The sequence below is a fragment of the Sander vitreus genome, chromosome 22 (assembly GCF_031162955.1).
Source record: "Sander vitreus isolate 19-12246 chromosome 22, sanVit1, whole genome shotgun sequence".
Taxonomy (NCBI): domain Eukaryota; kingdom Metazoa; phylum Chordata; class Actinopteri; order Perciformes; family Percidae; genus Sander; species Sander vitreus.
The window spans coordinates 15,323,837-15,340,651 of NC_135876.1; the positions used below are offsets into that span (position 1 = coordinate 15,323,837).

Here is a 16,815-nt window from a genome sequence, read left to right on the forward strand (position 1 = left end):
ATTGATGAAAAATAATTAAGCACTTGTACTACTAAATACTAGTTATTTTGACTTTTTTAGTAAATTACATCCACAGTGAAACAAGTAAAGAGTTATCTTTTTACCTCCAATGAATGAGGAAATATTATAATGCTAATACCTGTTCAAAAATGCATATAATCTCGGTGAACACAAACATCTGTTAAAATGTACTAACTAGATTGTCTTCTCTTAGTTGTGCTGCTGGCGTTAGCCTCTGTGCTGTTTGTCATCCGGATTGTTTTGGTGGTTTGGAGACACATCAGACAGCCGCTCTACACAGACGTCAGTCCCAAAGCCATGGAACCGATGGAGATTGCTGAGAAGCAGAAAAAGATTTTCCAATAAACATTTTTATGAAATAACACATTGACATTTGATGTGATCTATCAGAAAATAGTTGTGCCATTATTTGGCATTACTTTGATGATACTCATTAGAAAAATTGTGTTGTTGTAAATTTTAATAAACGTAAAATTCTGATCACAGCAAACTAATTCAATTAGCAATATTCTTTCCAACTTTGGCTGACTGATATCTGAACCTTTTATGGCTCTTTTCTAACATATTGGTTGCTAACGCAACACATTAGTCTCTGATAAGAGACTATTGCATCACTACTCAGAGGGACAACACTAATCCACCTTACACTGTATGTTTTTAACATTTCCCATATGCTACTTTACAGTATGTTAGTTTTGTATCAAATGCCAACTTATATGGCAATGTTAATTGTAGTTTTCTTATTTTGAAATATTCATGCAATTTATCATGCGTTATACCAACTGTTTTAACAGTTCAGCAGTGTGGGCTCTTATAATGTGGCAGTTTAACAAGAATATCACAATTCAAGCAGATGTTTTGTTGCTTCTCCAAGAGTCTAAACATCATGGACATTATCAAATATATTTTATATTTATTTTTTTGTTTGGGTTAAAATCTTTTTCAAAATATTACACAGTCATAGATGTTGGGTGAAAAAGTTCAAAGTTGATGATGCAACACAGCCAAACTTAATAGAGAAAATAAAACAAAGATTATTTGATTTCTTGTTCTTTTTGCTTTATAATCTGCATAGATTCAAAACAAACAAAAACATTAACTAAAATGGCTCTTTCAATAACCATGATTAACCTGTAGGAGGCAGCAACGCGAAGCACCAGCTGTAGGCTTAGTCTGCCGGAAAATTCGATATAGAGGAAGAAGAACACCCTGTCATTTGGAAGATTTAGTTCCCTGAATTTGTCTTCCAGGCATCCATGTTATCTTAATACATCCATGATATCAATCCAAAACGTTCACAAGCAACACGTTCCATCAGTCGGATAGTTGCGGTTATGGTTTAGTTTTACTATACCCAAGTTGATGTTATAGTTCTAAAGCACAGGTTGCTGTAAGCATCTGCCAAATTAGCAATAGTGCTGCCTGAGAGGCTAAACGCAGGGCAGTAGACCCCGGGCTCATAGTGCGCGGGTTATTTTGTTATTTACAAATAGTAAACTGCGCCGTTTTGCTACCGCTAACGTTTGTTATCAAACGGGCGATATAGCCGGCTCACCAGATTTTACATGACTACATAGTGGTTCCTTACTTGATTTTAGAGAGCGGATTCAAATAAATGCATTTCTGGGGCTAACCGAGTAACGTTAAGAACAGTTATTAAAAACAAAATGATAGCTAGCTAACCGTTAGCATAACCTAGCTAGGTATCGCTGTCGGAAACAGTCGTCTAACGTCTAAAGTTGGCCTAGCTAGCTAACACAAATGGAGACAAATTACCCTACCTTGGTAAGTTGTTTTGATATTGTTTTTATTTCTGTTGGTATACTGAGGAAAGAGTGCTGAACATACATGTAACGTTAACGACATCCGAAGGGGGGGGGGTGTAACTTAACGTTACGCTCATTTGCCAGTTTGCAAAGTAAAGTTAGCTAGCTAATGTTACAAATAACGTTTTTATAGCAGCTAACGTTAGTTAAAACCAACATCCATGACATGTATAGTTATAGTTATAGACAGGTTATAGTAACGTTAATGTTCAGGTTTTGGTGAAACGGTTTCAACTTCGTGGTCATTTTGGAGGCTGTAACGTTAGTTTGCGATGCTGTTAAATGGTAGTGGCCAACGTTATCACTGAGGGGTGTTTCTAATATATTGCCACATTTGAATAGAATAGAACACATTTGCATTAAATAGTAACTTGGTTTTACTAGTAATGTTTTAGCTGGTAATCTTTTTTTTCTTCTAATTTACAAAGGAACCAAATTACAGTAGTCGCTACCGTTAGCTAGTAACTTCCTTTACATTTTGTCTGTTCACAGAGGAGACCGAAGAGGAAACTCTGCTACCTTACAAACAAGGAAAGGTACGTTTGAAACAAATGTATGTAACTTACTCTCATGGATGTATTAAGAGAACTCTGTGAGTAGCTAAGTGTTTTAACAATAGAGTAGAAACTTAGTTTCAGTTGCATGTTATACATATAATAATGTTTTTCAGTGTTTTATATAAATTCTATATCACATGAGCTTGAGTGTGTTATTCTTACATTCAATACACTTTCTGGGTGTAATCCCACTAATCATATTTTGTCACAAATAATGTATATGTTATGTCTTTCCCACACATTTGCCTTTAGGGAGTTTTAAATAATTTGTGTGTAATACCTATTCAATGGTGTTGAGTGGCTCAGCAGTTGTGGTAATTTTGAAATGTTGTTCTTACAGCAATCGTATTAACCCAACCTATATGTTTTCAGTGCATCTAAACAATGGGAAGGAACGCTGACATTGGAAGACATTGATAGGATTTTTGATGACTTGGGTGAGTTGAGTGTGTATTTGTTTTGCTTTAATATTTTGCTGTTTTGTTTTGCATTTTGATTATGTTAACCTACATTTACCTCTTATTTTCAGATCCATCCTCACATGATAATGATGACCTATTACCCCCATCTACTCTGCTCCAAACCTTTGATATTGAGACAAACCAGTGTAAGAAAGAGACTTCACCTGTCCCCCTGGAACGACAACTAACGGAAAAACTTCCAAAATGCCAAATGGTAATGTACAGTCCATCACTAGAGGGACTTCTGCTAATATTACATATAAGTAGTCAAAACGTGTTTAATTCCTATGTTGGATGATGATAATAAAGGCGAAATATGTGAGAGGCAGTTTGATGCATCTTTTGAATGTAGCAGACACGTCTCTGATGGTTGATTTTAACATGCAGAGGTGCTTAGTTTTTTTTTTTTTGTCACTGATAAGCAGCTGTTCACTGCTGTTATGTCTTCACATGGGAAAGGGCTGATGAGACAGTAGTTATACAAATTTCTTTTTTCCACTTTGAAATTTGATTTATTTCATCTGCCAGGCAGTCCCAAAATTTCCCCAAAACTTTTGCTTGGTTAGTAAAACGGAGGACTTCCACTTTCTGATTATGTGCTTGTTTATAGACTCAGCAGTGGTGTGTGTTAAGTCTTTATGTTGTCTTTAGGGTCCTAAAGGAGATGTACTACAACCTGCAACAAGGTCACTCAGTCCTAAACTAGATATTGGTAAGAGACTCCAACCTGTATTTAACCGAGAAAAACTCTAATTTCAACACATTAAATGTTCAGACTTGCAGTCTTATTTTGTAGAAATGTTAAAGATGCTGCTTTTGTTGTTGCAGATTTGGACATCCCATTCAAAGCACATAGGCCAGTGAAGACATCCAGCCCTATTGAAGAGAATATGGTTGTTGTAGAGCTAGACAATGAAAAAGGCCGAGTTGTGTCCCCACTTCTCTTTGCCTGTGAAGATGAAGGAAAAGAAGAGGCAAAGACAGAGCCTCTACTCATCCAAAACCCCCAGTGCAATGGGCATGTCACAGAGGAGTAAGGAATTATTACTGCATTCCATGCTGGAAATATGTTGTTTGTATAAAGTGTAGGATTCTAGTCAACACTAACATCAAAAGTCAGTTCATTTTCACTCTGTACTTTACAGCACACTTCTTTCAATAATTCTCCTTTCCTTTAAAAGAGACGACTCTCAGTTGGAGTCTCCTCCAAGCAAGATTGTTTTAAGCAAACCGAAGATGTCCAGTCACAAAAACAAGACGGAGGGATCATGGTAAAGGCCTTTTTAATTCTGAACTTAATGATTAGTTTGCTGCAAACACCCTAACGCTCCGTCAGTACCTGATGATTTCAATTCACAAACAAGTGTCCATTGCATTATGAAGAGTCCATTTTGTGTTTTGATGTTCGACATTTAATTGTCTGGTACCTTTGTTCATTACTTGGATGTTTGCCTTTTTAGATTTCACACTTATTTACATGCAATGTGTATTTTTTTCTGCAGTCCCTCAGTCAAAGAAAAAACACCCAAAAAACCTCCAGCACCTGTTTTGGAAGGCAAAATTAAAACACCAAGGTAAGAAGTGCAGACTTTTTATTGTAAAGTTACAGTTATTTTTGTGCGTTCACGTTAGCACTAGTGAGTTAACAACACTGGATAGTTAAAGGCCCATATCTGCATTTATTACCTTGTAGTAAGATTTACTATTTGCGTACCATGTACTGGTCGATATTCAAGTTTGGCATCACTTGAATGGATGGTCATTAAAGAGTTGTTACAAAGATATTTACTTTGGCAGAATATTTTATAGTTGTACAAAAAAGTAATTATAAATATGTCAGTAAGAATATATGAAAAGTATCATTGAAGTATAATTATAACATAATACAGTATATAATTTAATGTATAATAAGCGTTACTTAACTGTAAATTACATTATTGTTAATAGCTACAGTATAAAATACAAATGGCAACAAAAATGGGATAATACATTGAGTCAGAAAAAATAAGTGTCAAAAATACATGCATGTGCAGCCCAAAGAGTTGTGAAAGATGTCATGCATAGAATACTAATTGAGTCATTTCTTTTTGTCTATTCCCAGGCAAGAAAATGCAGGCCCACCTGTGTTAGTGAGACAGGAGCCTGAACTTGCAGATCCTAAGAAAAAAATTGAAAATGTTCACATGCAGCCATCGGTGGAGTCCACCCGTGTGGGAAAAGACATGCCGGCGTTTCTTAAGAAGCTTAGAGATGCTGGACAGCCCAAACCTGCATAGTGAGTTTGTTGCTATGGTGCCTTGTAGGGCTGCACGATATGAGGAAAATATGTGATATGGTTGTTAAATAATGCAGTAATGATATCCCTTGCGATAAATATTATTATTGTTATTAAAGTGTACTCAGTTTAAAACAAACGAACAAATTGAACATTAAATTGTATATTAAAGACACCACTAAAAAAAGAATGACAGGCTACACTTTAAAGTGTAGTTTTCTATTGATATTTTCTTTCAACGAACAAAAAAATCTGAGTGTCTTTCGCAATGTGTATATTGCGCCAGTTGATATCGCAATGACGATATATTGTGCAGCCCTAGTGCCTTCCTATTTGAAAATGGAAACAAATAAATATATGTTTATAAAGTAAAGGCTCTTGTACTAATTAATAATCCATTATTTTGTCATTTTAGTTCCAGGAAGTCACCGGTGAAAGTACCCACTCCTCCTCCTGAGCCAGAGGATGATTTCCTGATTCTGGAGGATGATAGGCCACTTTGGTTTTCCATCCCAAGTAAAACTGCAACCAGTAAGAAACGGAGACAAAGCAGAACTCTCATCAACGACAAGGACAGCTCAACAGACAAGGGCGCGAAGGATAGCCCACTAGAGACTGCACAAAAACTGCAGGATTCTGAACAGACAAAGAGCAAACTGGGAAGTCAAACTGTCAATCAGAAAACAAAGACGATGAAAGAGAAAAATGAGGTGATTGAGCCTGAAAATGACGAGGATGAATTGCCCAGTCCTGAGGATCATCCTGCAGGTGACGTAATGGAAGAAGAGAAACCAAACAAAAAGAAACAAGTTAAGAAGGTACCATCCGAAGAAAATGACAAGGAAGAGGAGCAACCTGAAGACGGAGTCAGCAGGGAAATGCATAAAGATAAACTCACTCTGAAAATGGAAAAGAAGTCTTCTGACATGAAGAGATCAAAGTCTTTAAAAGATGGAAATGAAAATGCCAAGAAAAGCAGGGCTACTAAATTGAAGGGGGCCAGAAAAGTGACGCAGGTGTCTGATGCAGCAAAAGAGACAATGTGTGTTGAGTCTGCGAAGGAACAAAGTGAGAGCAGCGAGAAGCATGCAGAGGCTGAATACCTTGACTCTCTTTCAGGTAAGGACCTCCGACTGTTAAAGTGCTCATGTTATGCTTTTTAGCTTTTCCCCTTTCCTTTATTGTGTTATATATCTTTTTGTGCACGTTATAGGTTTACATAGTGAAAAAGCCTAAAGGGACTTACCATCTGCAACAGAAAACACTGTTCACAAACTGCCTCACTCTGTAGCTAAAACTCAACACACAGGGTGAAAAGAGGAGCTGCAGCAGTGTGCAGTACAACAAATATATCGTGTTTTCTGAAAATTAAACCACATAAACCTATTCTGGTACAACCTCTAAATACAATTATGAACCTGAAAATGAGCATAATATGAGCACTTTTAAAATCTCTGACTGATGTTGACTTTACATATTTCTGCTAGTGTTTATCATAGGTTAAGCAATGTTGATGTTGCTCCTGTATCCCCCAAATGTTGACACACATCATCAGTATGTGTGAATAGTACAACTGCTTTAAAGCTGGAAACTAAAAGATGTAAAACTTTAGCCCCATTGACATTTAGGTAGTGAAGTAATTGGTATACTCTGAATATTTGGTTTCAAAATTTGAACTCTAAAGAGCTTTTACTTTTAGTAGAAGAGACAGCCGTGACTCAAATGCATGGCAGACATCAATAATATTTTACCAAAAATTATCTGGGATGAGATATTACAAGTTTTTCATGATTTGGTGAAACCTAATTCTTTTTTTGTTTTGATCCCCATTAACTTCTATAAATGTGGTTTCTAGGTGGGGTCCACACCAAACAACAATAATAAAAACTTAAGTAATTTTACATAGGAATCGGTAGACACTAGAAACTTGTAATGGCAACAGAAAACGCATTTTTGAAATAAAAAAACAATGAAAATGAATGTATTTGAAAATATTTGATTAGAGATGCAGTGTGAAATATAGCTTTTAAAGGGGTGATAGAATGCAAAACCGAGTTGACCTTGTCATAGTTGTAATTATGACAGTTCGGTGGGTAAAATAAGACGCACAGAACCTCAAAGTCCCATTGACACCTGTTTCCTAATGCAAATCTCACAATTTGAAACTGCAGCTGAAAACGGGCAAATCTCAACAAAGCTCATAGTTGACGTCAACTCGGTGGCTGTACCTTATTAGGATCTAGTCTGTACCTTTTGTCACGCCCCAAAATGTACATACAAACCACTGGTCTGAGGCCAGTTGGTCTTCTGAATCTAGGTCGCGCAGACCCTGCTGTGAGCTGGCCATGGAGCTCCGTCATGACAGCGGCATTTGGTAGTCCAGTAACCCAGAAACGGTGACTTTGTGCCGGCTGTGGAGCGCCGCGCAAAGTCACCGGAGCCAGCTCACAGTCAGACTGTGGAGCTCCTGAAGTCCGACACAGTCTGACCAAATTTGCAATTAGCCATCAATTTTCGTAAAAACGGCCCATATTTGAGCTCTACATAGTTGATTTCTCGCATAAAAAAGTCTCAGAAGTGAATTTAGTAATGAAATAGCAGACGAACAATGTATAAAATGTGTGTGTGTGTGTGTGTGTGTGTGTGTGTCAACCAACCAATCGGTGCGCAGCTCATCTAAATATTCATGAGCATACCATATTTGGGAGAAAAGCTCTTTTTTTCATCCAGGGCTTATTCACGGGGTTGCATTAGGGCCCATAGAATAGCACCCGGGTCATTTTCAGCCCAACCAATGTTACATACCCTATTAGGAGACCTTAAGGAACAATGTGAAATATAATCATTCTATCACCCCTTTAATGGAACATTGGACATTTCCCACAGACAACGAATTCATGAATTCTGAAGTACAGACAGAAAAGGATTTAGCAGGTGGAAAGGACAAACACAACAAGCTACCGGTTGTGTCTGAAGGGAGTTCATCTGATGACCAGATTCTTGGGAAAAGGAAAAGGAGGCAGCCTGGACAGTGGTGGTTGGACAATTTGTTCACCAAGGAAACAAAAGTTATGGACAACCAGCCTACACTCAAGAAGTTAAAGCAGTACAGCCAAGAGCCCAGCGCAACAGTACCTTCACCTGTGAAGGCTAAGAAGAACAGAGTTTTAAAGAAAAGGAATCCGACACAGCCTGCACCTTCACCCAGTCATAACACAAATAAAGCTAAAGAAAAGAAAACCAAACAGAACAAAAACAGAAAAACAAGAGGAGACACAGCAGACAAGGTATTTCACACGAATAAGGCAGAGCAGTTTGAAGAGCAGGAGCAGCAGGAGGTCGCGGACCAGGACCTGGATGACCAGTCTAGTCCTTTGGACCTGACACACAGAGACCACAGCCATAACTCAGGTAAGGTCAATGGTGGGGGAGCTACTCCGATCCTTTACTTAAGAAAAGTACCAATACGACTATTTAAAAATACTTTAAAAAATTTAATTACTTTAATTACTAGTTAAAGTGCTGAATTTAAAATCCTACTTAAGTAAAAGTAAATAAGTATTATCAGCAAAACGTGCTTGAAATCTGTTGAAGTAATACCTACATTGGAGTTTTGTAAACATAAAGACCAACCAATAATCTCTGTAATTTACTAAGATGTGATGTTTTACAGGGCAGCAGGTATTTCAAAGAGTATACCGTCACGTCTCTCATGAAAAACTGTCCACGCCACAGCCTGTCTCTCCCAGAGGATCTTGGGAGCAGCTCTGGTCAGAAGAATCAGGGAGACGGAGGAGGAAACCTCCCGGTAACTGGTGGGTGGTTGATAACAGGTCTGAGGACGTGGAAAGCATCTCCTCACAGCCGCAGAAGCTGTCCAAACAGAACAGATCTGAACTTGGAATCCCCAAAAATGGCAAGATGACAGTCTCATCAAAACCACTAGGGGGATCTCTTGTGCCTCTTTTGAAACCGAAGCCATTGTTGACTCCAAAGACTGTCAAACGCTCTCTGGCCACATTTAAAGACATTTTCACTACAGGCACAGAGACCCCGACGGTGGTGAGCAGCAAAGATGCAGGTAGGAAGAACAGATGTAAAGTCACTGCTACTGACTGTGCAACATTCAGTAAGACTGCCAAAGATATACCCAGTATGGATGCTGGTGAATCCTTACAGGACAGCACGTGTCAGTCAGAGGGCAGGTAAGGAAAAGTCTAAATGTTACTCTTAACGCCTCCCTCTTATTGACTGTATTAGTAGTTTTAATAATTATGTTCATTATTTTTTGGCAGGTTAAAACCCCTCAGAAGTGGGCTGTCCTCCATGATTGTGCTGGAACATTATGAGGAGGATGTGGACTTGAGTATGTTCTTAAACATTGAACAAAATAATGCATAAATTTACTTTATGATTCAGACATATTTTGTAATATGTATATTAACTAGGGCTAGGACGATATGTTTTTGTCCTGATTCGATTATTTCACAATACATGGGTGCCGATTCGATTTATATTGCGATTTTCATTTATTGCGATTTTAGAAGTATTGCGATTTGATAGTATTGACTTTTGCGATTTCCTTTTCCTTCTTTAATAAAAAAAAAATTTAAAAATACACTTTTAGAGACAAGATATCATGAGACATTTCTGATAACTAGTTGTTTTTCAAAAAAAAAAAAGAAGTGAGTCAGTCTGACATTTATTTCATTTGTAAAGAAGTACATGCAATACATGCACTTTTAGCTGGAAACGGATATGATGTAGAACATCTACTGTATAAACAGAAAACATTTAGGTGATCATTGGTAAAATTAAGTAAATAAAAAATATCCATTCCAAAAAAAACTCAAAAGGCATATGTGAATTGATTTTTATTTTATTATTTACTTCACTAACCTATTTATTTTGAGTGTTTACCCCACACATTTTCTTGTTTAAATTTGATGATTTAACCATTTTTTTGTTTGTACAAGTAATTTATACAACTCTTAAACACCACTCTTTATGCCCCTGAAAACAAACATTTTGCTTATTGTTTTGGACAAATTATCTGTTGTAGGTTGACTAAATATGTGTTTGCCTTTTTGTCTTTGTCCTCTTTGACTCTGATGAAGGCACAGCGGTGTTGAAACATTAGTCTGTTTGCACAATTAAAAGCTGCAAACCAATCCGTGTGCTCCAGTCCCTTTCTCTTCCCTTGGATGTTGTTTTGGACCGCCTGTTAAAATGAACAAACGGCATGTACTCACATGGCTGTAATGAAAGCAGCCCAATGCCTATGTGTATACTATGTGTTACTCCAACTCAAAAAACAGGGTTGTGACTTACCATTGGGAACAGCAGAAGCCTAAAGCTTGATTTATGGTTGTGCGGAGGCTCCACGCAGAGCTTTCGCCGTAGCCTACGTAAATGGCCTGAAGTTATACTTGTGCGTTAGTGTGTGCGTCGATCTCTGTAACAGAATAGCAGGGCCAGCGTGTGTGTGTGTGTGTGTGTGTGTGTGCGCGTAGGGAGTGTTTGGTAGCGCGATTGACGGCGATTAGCTTCGGAGTGAGTGCTGCCTCTAGAGTCATAGTGGGAGAAACAAAGTGTCTCCCCTGTGCTTTCTGGCCACGGTGGGAAATCTGTAGCAGGAAAAGTTAACCCTCTCCTTGATATCAAGGAGAACCAGGAAATGAGTAGGGGGGAAAGCGACGCTACCCAGCCTGAGCCGAGTGACGTGCGTTGCCGCGACGTGTAGTTACATTTTGGCTATGGCTTAGGGTCCGGCGTAGGTTTTTTTCTCCGCGTACCTACGTACGTAGCCATGGCGTAGATTTTACGCAGAAGTATAAATCATGCTTAATGTTCATTGTAGACACAGTAGAGATAAATGCCAGTATGAGCTCAGTCTTGGATAGATAAAATGAAAATACCACCCTTGACAGTTCTGTCAGGCCCAAAATGTGGGCAACCCGACTGCAACATTTACACTGAACCCTTTCACCTTCTGCGGTGAATAAAAGATGCAGCAGCTGGTCCTTTCACGTCTGGATATGTATCTCAGGTCACCAGTTTAAACAGTGCCTTCTGGTGGTTTCATTGAAAACTGAATTTTCTAGATTAATAGCCAAGCCATCCCTTAAAAAATAAATAAAGATTTAACTTATTTTATCTTTACTTTGTTCCAGTTCTGCCACCACCCAGAGTCCACGCTGCTCTCTCTTTATCAGATCTGTGTGCTCCTCCTCTCAAACCGCTGGTCTTACAGCCGCAGGATAAGGCCAACCTGAGAGAGTGGTTTAAGAGTCTCTGGCCGATCCCTGATGACAGTAAGGAAATACGTCTGATAAAAATCAGTTTTTAAATAATTTATAGATTTATTTGCAGTGACTTTAATAGATACATGAAACAAGTAGAAAGGACTTAATGCTGTTTCTTAACAAAACCACGAATCACCTGGTATTTAAATGATCAGGCTGTATGAATGTGGGGTATTCGCCTCGTCTCATTTCCATACTTAATGGAGCTGAGCAGGTTTGAACTTGAAAAATGTATTTACGAAATAATGTGCAAAGTAATCTTAATTGCACTGATGTCCCATTGCATCAAAATATATAATACAACTAATATTCACATAATACACCAATATCTCAATTTTTTTTTTTTTTTTTTATAAGGTTTTGCTTTGTCTCTGTAATGTAGACATTATCTGTAATGTAATGTAGAATTATCATCAAATTCTTATGAAAGGGTATAAAACATAAGCAATGATTGGCCAGACCTGTCACTGAATAATTGTTTCTGTTTAATATTGCAGAAAGTCCGGACATCACTCCAGACCATTTTGATTGGTACTCCTATAAGGGCAGAGCTATTGGCTTCCTGGTGGACCTGAACTGTGGCTCTTTCTGTAGTGGAAAAATCCTGCTGGGCTCCTACATGAAGAAGCCTCTGTGGGTGGATCACAGTGCCACAACAGTCAGTACACTTGTCATTTACTTCTCATTGTGTGCCACTCCTGTGTTTTATGTCATCCTATCGTCTCCCTCTCTGTCCTCTTGTACACCAGATATCTTAAAAGTGTTTTATCATTAATTATTTCTTATAATTGTGTTTTTTAAAGGCTTTTAATTTATTATCAAGCTCAGTGAGTGTAACCATCAACGGCAAGAAATCACGCTTCTATCCCGGACCATCCTTTATGGTGCCATGTGGTAAGAATATCATTACATATATTAAGGCGAAATTAAAATGTTTAACTGTGTTTTAGTTGATTGCTTCTTCTCTGTCATTGTTGTGTCCATGTATCCTCTAAACATTTGAGCTGTAATTTACAGCCATGTTAGAGATGTATACCTATGATGATTTAAGTCTTTTTGTTTGTTTTGCTCTGTTCACACAGGGCATGCTTACAGCATCCAGAACGTCACTGCTCAGCCTGCAGTTCTGCACTTCACCAGGGTATTAGCAGAAAGTTCAGATTGAAGTTGTCAGCTCGGTGGCTGCTGGATAACCAGATATATATGTACATTTTAAATACACGACTGAATATGTGTGACATCTGAAAGAATTAAAAGATGTAAATGGACTTTTTTTAGTTTTTCAGTTTAATGAATTTGATCCTTAGCTGTGCTTGTAATGATACAATTCTGTTAAAACAAATAAAGATAACTTGTAAATATGTTTTTTTGCTTGTATTTACTAGTTCTAATTGGCCATTTCCTACGATTGTTCATGTACTGTTTCCAGCCTCTAAGGGAATAGTGTGAACAGCTGTAGTCCAATTCTCTGAACCAGAACTGTATATTCCAGGATATTGTATACAGAGTCCAAAACATTTTTACAACCATATATACTGTAGTGACAGATGTATTCCGATTCTTAAGCTAAACTAAGTAAATATAGTGTAGTACTATAGTGTAAAAGAACTCCATTAAAACAAAAGATCTTCTTGTGGGTGCCCAGATAGCTCAGTTGGTAGAGCAGGCGCCCATATAGAGGTTTACTCCTTGACGCAGCGGGCCCAGGTTTGACTCTGACCGGCGGCCCTTTGCTGCATGTCATACCCCCTCTCTCTCACATTTCATGTCTTCATCTGTCCTGTAAAAAATAAAGGTCGAAAATGCCCAAAAAAAATTATCTTTAAAAGTTCTCCTTATGCCAAATGGTCCTTTCTTTACCTCTTTTACCTGAATCTACTCCTTTACATAAGAGGCACAAACTAGGAGTAGTAGACACTTGTACACTAAGGCCCTGGTTGTATCATTCACATAACTTGGCACAAACTTAATCAATCCTCATGAAACATTAACTGACCTACTTTATAAAGACTGAATTATGTTTTTTGTGTGATCTATTAACTTTTGTCCCCCCCATGCCACTGAATAGTTTGATACACTAATACCAACATGTTACTTAAACAAGAACATTGGGATGGGATTGCTCTCTGATATTTGAATAAGCCTTAACCTATTCTGCAGTGATTTAGCTGTTATAGACTAGCCTTCTCAAAATGTTCAGTCTGTTTCTGCAGGCTACAATGGCCATCACTGATGCAGACACCCTGAAAGAGCAACTCAAATTAAACTAATCCCACATCCCTGACTTCAATACAAACCAAAGAAAAGGAGCGTCCTCTCCAAAGTCAAGCTTCAGCAGCTTGCCACTTTGATAATTTAGCACTTTTGAATGTCTAGTTTTAGCTGTGCCTGGTGCACCAGCACTCTGACTTGCCTCTGGGCAGGATTCAGTCATGATGTTTCAACCTCCAGAGTATACTGGCACGGCCTCCCAGGTCTTGAATTATACATTATACATTATGTTCTGTGACCAAATATGCTGCCTGTCACAACATCTGTACAGTGAAATGGGCTGAAATACATCTTTTGATTCTGTTCCTGTGAAAGAAAAGGAGAGGGAGTGAATTGTTTGTGAAAGATTTAGTGTTCAGAGTGAACATTTAAAGATGAATGTGTTGGATTGTTTAAATTGTGTTAGTGATTTCGAGAGGCCTTTGTATATAGAAGGTACGACTAAAGGAAGCAAAGAATGTCCAAATAAGTACATTTAAAATAAGACTATGCTAGCCGTTCTGTGAGGCTAAATGCTTGCTAACACTAGCATGCTAACATGCTCACAATGAACACTGCTAATGTTTAGCAGGTATATGAACCATGTTCACCTACTTAGTTTAGCATGCTAACATTTGCTAATTGAGAATGAACACAAAGTTTAGTTATATGAATGCCATTAGTTTTGCAGTTCATCCTGATGTTGACATCAATGTGTCTAGCAAATATAGCAAACCATTAATTAAGCTATGTCTTAAAACATTTTCCTTTAAACCACAAATGTTAATCTCATTCTGGAGCGAAAGGAAAGATCCAGGAATCACCTAAGTTAAAAGGGTTCATCCACTGGGGAACATGGATATAAGTACAACATTTCATAGCAAACCGTCTGGTAGTTGATGAGGTATTTCAGTCTGGACCAACTGGCAGGCTGACCATTGTTATCCAGAGAGCCATGGATAAAAAAACTGACATAATCAGCAAAAAAGGGAAAGAAATGGGCTTTGTAGTTTTGTTTGCTACCTTAACTTGAGGTCAAATGCAGAATCTCATCCTTGGATAAGTAGTGAGACAGCCACTGAATAATGTATTCATGAGAGTATGCTTCACACAGAGCTTAATCTCAGCCCTCACCAACAGAACGCACTTTCTTACATCGCTTTCCCTTAATGCATCTGTAATTTAAGTGAATTTGACACAGTAATGACTCATTTAACCACCAGAGCACTGCGAAGCTGTAGCCTGTCACAGATGGCAATTAGTGACAGTGACAGTGACAATACAGTTTTTGTTTTAATCTCCAAAGATATTACTCTTGAAATAAATGTGTGCGTACTTTGATATATTTCAACCACAGATTTTCAAGGCAGCAAAAGCCTCTCAGCAAATATTTACATTTCTGCATAACAAATCACTGCATTGTAAGCCTGAAGAGGCAGGAAGAAACAATGTTGCACTAAAACCTGGCAGGCCGGTGAACACTTTCAATAATCAGAGTATATTAATTACACAGTATTTACCGTCGCTAAGCTTTGCATGCCATGAAAACATTTGTCCCCACAAAGGCTATACAACTTTTCTGGGATTAGTCTCAGTTCTTGGAACAGACTTCAACATTGAATATGATTTCCTTCCTTTGTTCAAGTTGGCTCTGAACGTTAGTATTGGGGCCAACTAGCACAAGAGTGAATAATACACTCTTTACAGTGGAAGTGTTGTGTGTTACTCTATGAATCATCCTCTAATCTAATTCTTTCAGGTCGGGTCAAATAACAGGAAATTATTTTGTAATAATTATTTCAGCATTTTCCCACAAGGATACAGTACCATTAATATAACAGGAAAATTAAAGGCATTTGTGCAACTTTTACACTCCAAATATGCATGCTGAATTAAATAACAGACAGCAGAAAGACCTGCATACCCAGGATAAACTCTAGTGTTGCTTTACATCCTGGTTACACCCTTGTTGACAGCTAACAGAAGATACTGACACTTTAGGCACAACAAGACTTTGAATAAATTCCTGCACTGCTAGTGAGGATTTCATTGATTAATTATCTACATGAGTTAATTATTGTAAACAGGCTCAATGCTCGAGTCATGAAGACAATAAATGATATACACGTCCATTGTGTAGTGTGGAAATACACAGAGGAAAGGCAGCGCTGTAATATTGTTTATATGAGTTTGTTTAGCATTGGACCGGACATGAGGTCCTTTTGGTTATGTGTTGCATCTGTTGAGACTGAACATGGGTAGGGTTAAGTTTGGAGCAAGCTGTTGAGTCTTCTCAACAAGAACGAATAAAGCATGGCCCCCCGTTGATAACCTAAATGCTCACTTAGCCTGAAAGGTAGCCCAGGTCTTGGATTACCAAACGGGCAAAATGGGCAACTGCCCCGATGTCCCAGGGTAACGGTGTGGCAAGTTTACTCTGCGTTTGGTAGTGTGGAATGTACCTTGACCTCATGTTGAGGACCTGTCTTTTAGTGGGTCCCTGTATCAAAATCTATCTTAAATACATTCAGCATTTCAAATGGTATTATTTATTTCTATTCTTTTCTTCATTATTCTTAAGCAAATTTCTGGTAATCCTATCACAAGCTATCATGGCGGAAGTCTGTTGCATGGTAGCATATCATTCTATAACACGTTAATTTGGCCCTTTATGTAAGTGCTATATGATGAGAGAACAATGTGATTTGATGAAGAATTTTTGCAAAGGTTAGAACATGGGAAAAACTACTGTAGGTAACTACCTGTTGAAAGACACAATTAACAACAAAGACACAATATAAAGCAATGAAAGCAGTTATACTTGTGAATTATGAACACATTTACAATCATTATGGACCATGAACATAATTTCTGATGTACAAAAAACTGTGCACACTTTTTTGGGCAAATAGACAGTAGTAAAAACTACTATTACTATTACTACTATTACTTTCATTTGATTCCAACTTTTGATTAGACTTCAGCCAAATACAGAAAAATGAATTAATCTGTTTTAGCAAGAACAGTGTGTAATAGATGCATTTTTTTTTAAGTATGCTCAATGGATGACATTAAATTTGACACATTTAGTACTTTTAATATGGTTCAATTACTTTTGTT

At 37.8% G+C, this 16,815-nt stretch overlaps 1 protein-coding gene across 1 annotated transcript; it reads left to right on the top strand.

Moving 5' to 3' along the window:
- The first annotated feature begins 1,482 nt into the window (after positions 1-1,482).
- On the top strand, positions 1,483-12,808 carry LOC144537203 (uncharacterized). Its single transcript, XM_078280724.1, has 17 exons — positions 1,483-1,806; positions 2,340-2,383; positions 2,777-2,841; positions 2,934-3,079; positions 3,517-3,577; positions 3,694-3,898; positions 4,047-4,136; positions 4,368-4,439; positions 4,967-5,140; positions 5,556-6,259; positions 8,027-8,551; positions 8,814-9,345; positions 9,436-9,506; positions 11,314-11,454; positions 11,943-12,103; positions 12,249-12,339; positions 12,528-12,808. Exons 1-17 carry the CDS (start codon positions 1,783-1,785, stop codon positions 12,608-12,610), a joined length of 3,189 nt encoding a protein of 1,062 aa, XP_078136850.1. The 5' UTR covers positions 1,483-1,782; the 3' UTR covers positions 12,611-12,808.
- The last annotated feature ends 4,007 nt before the right edge of the window (positions 12,809-16,815 follow it).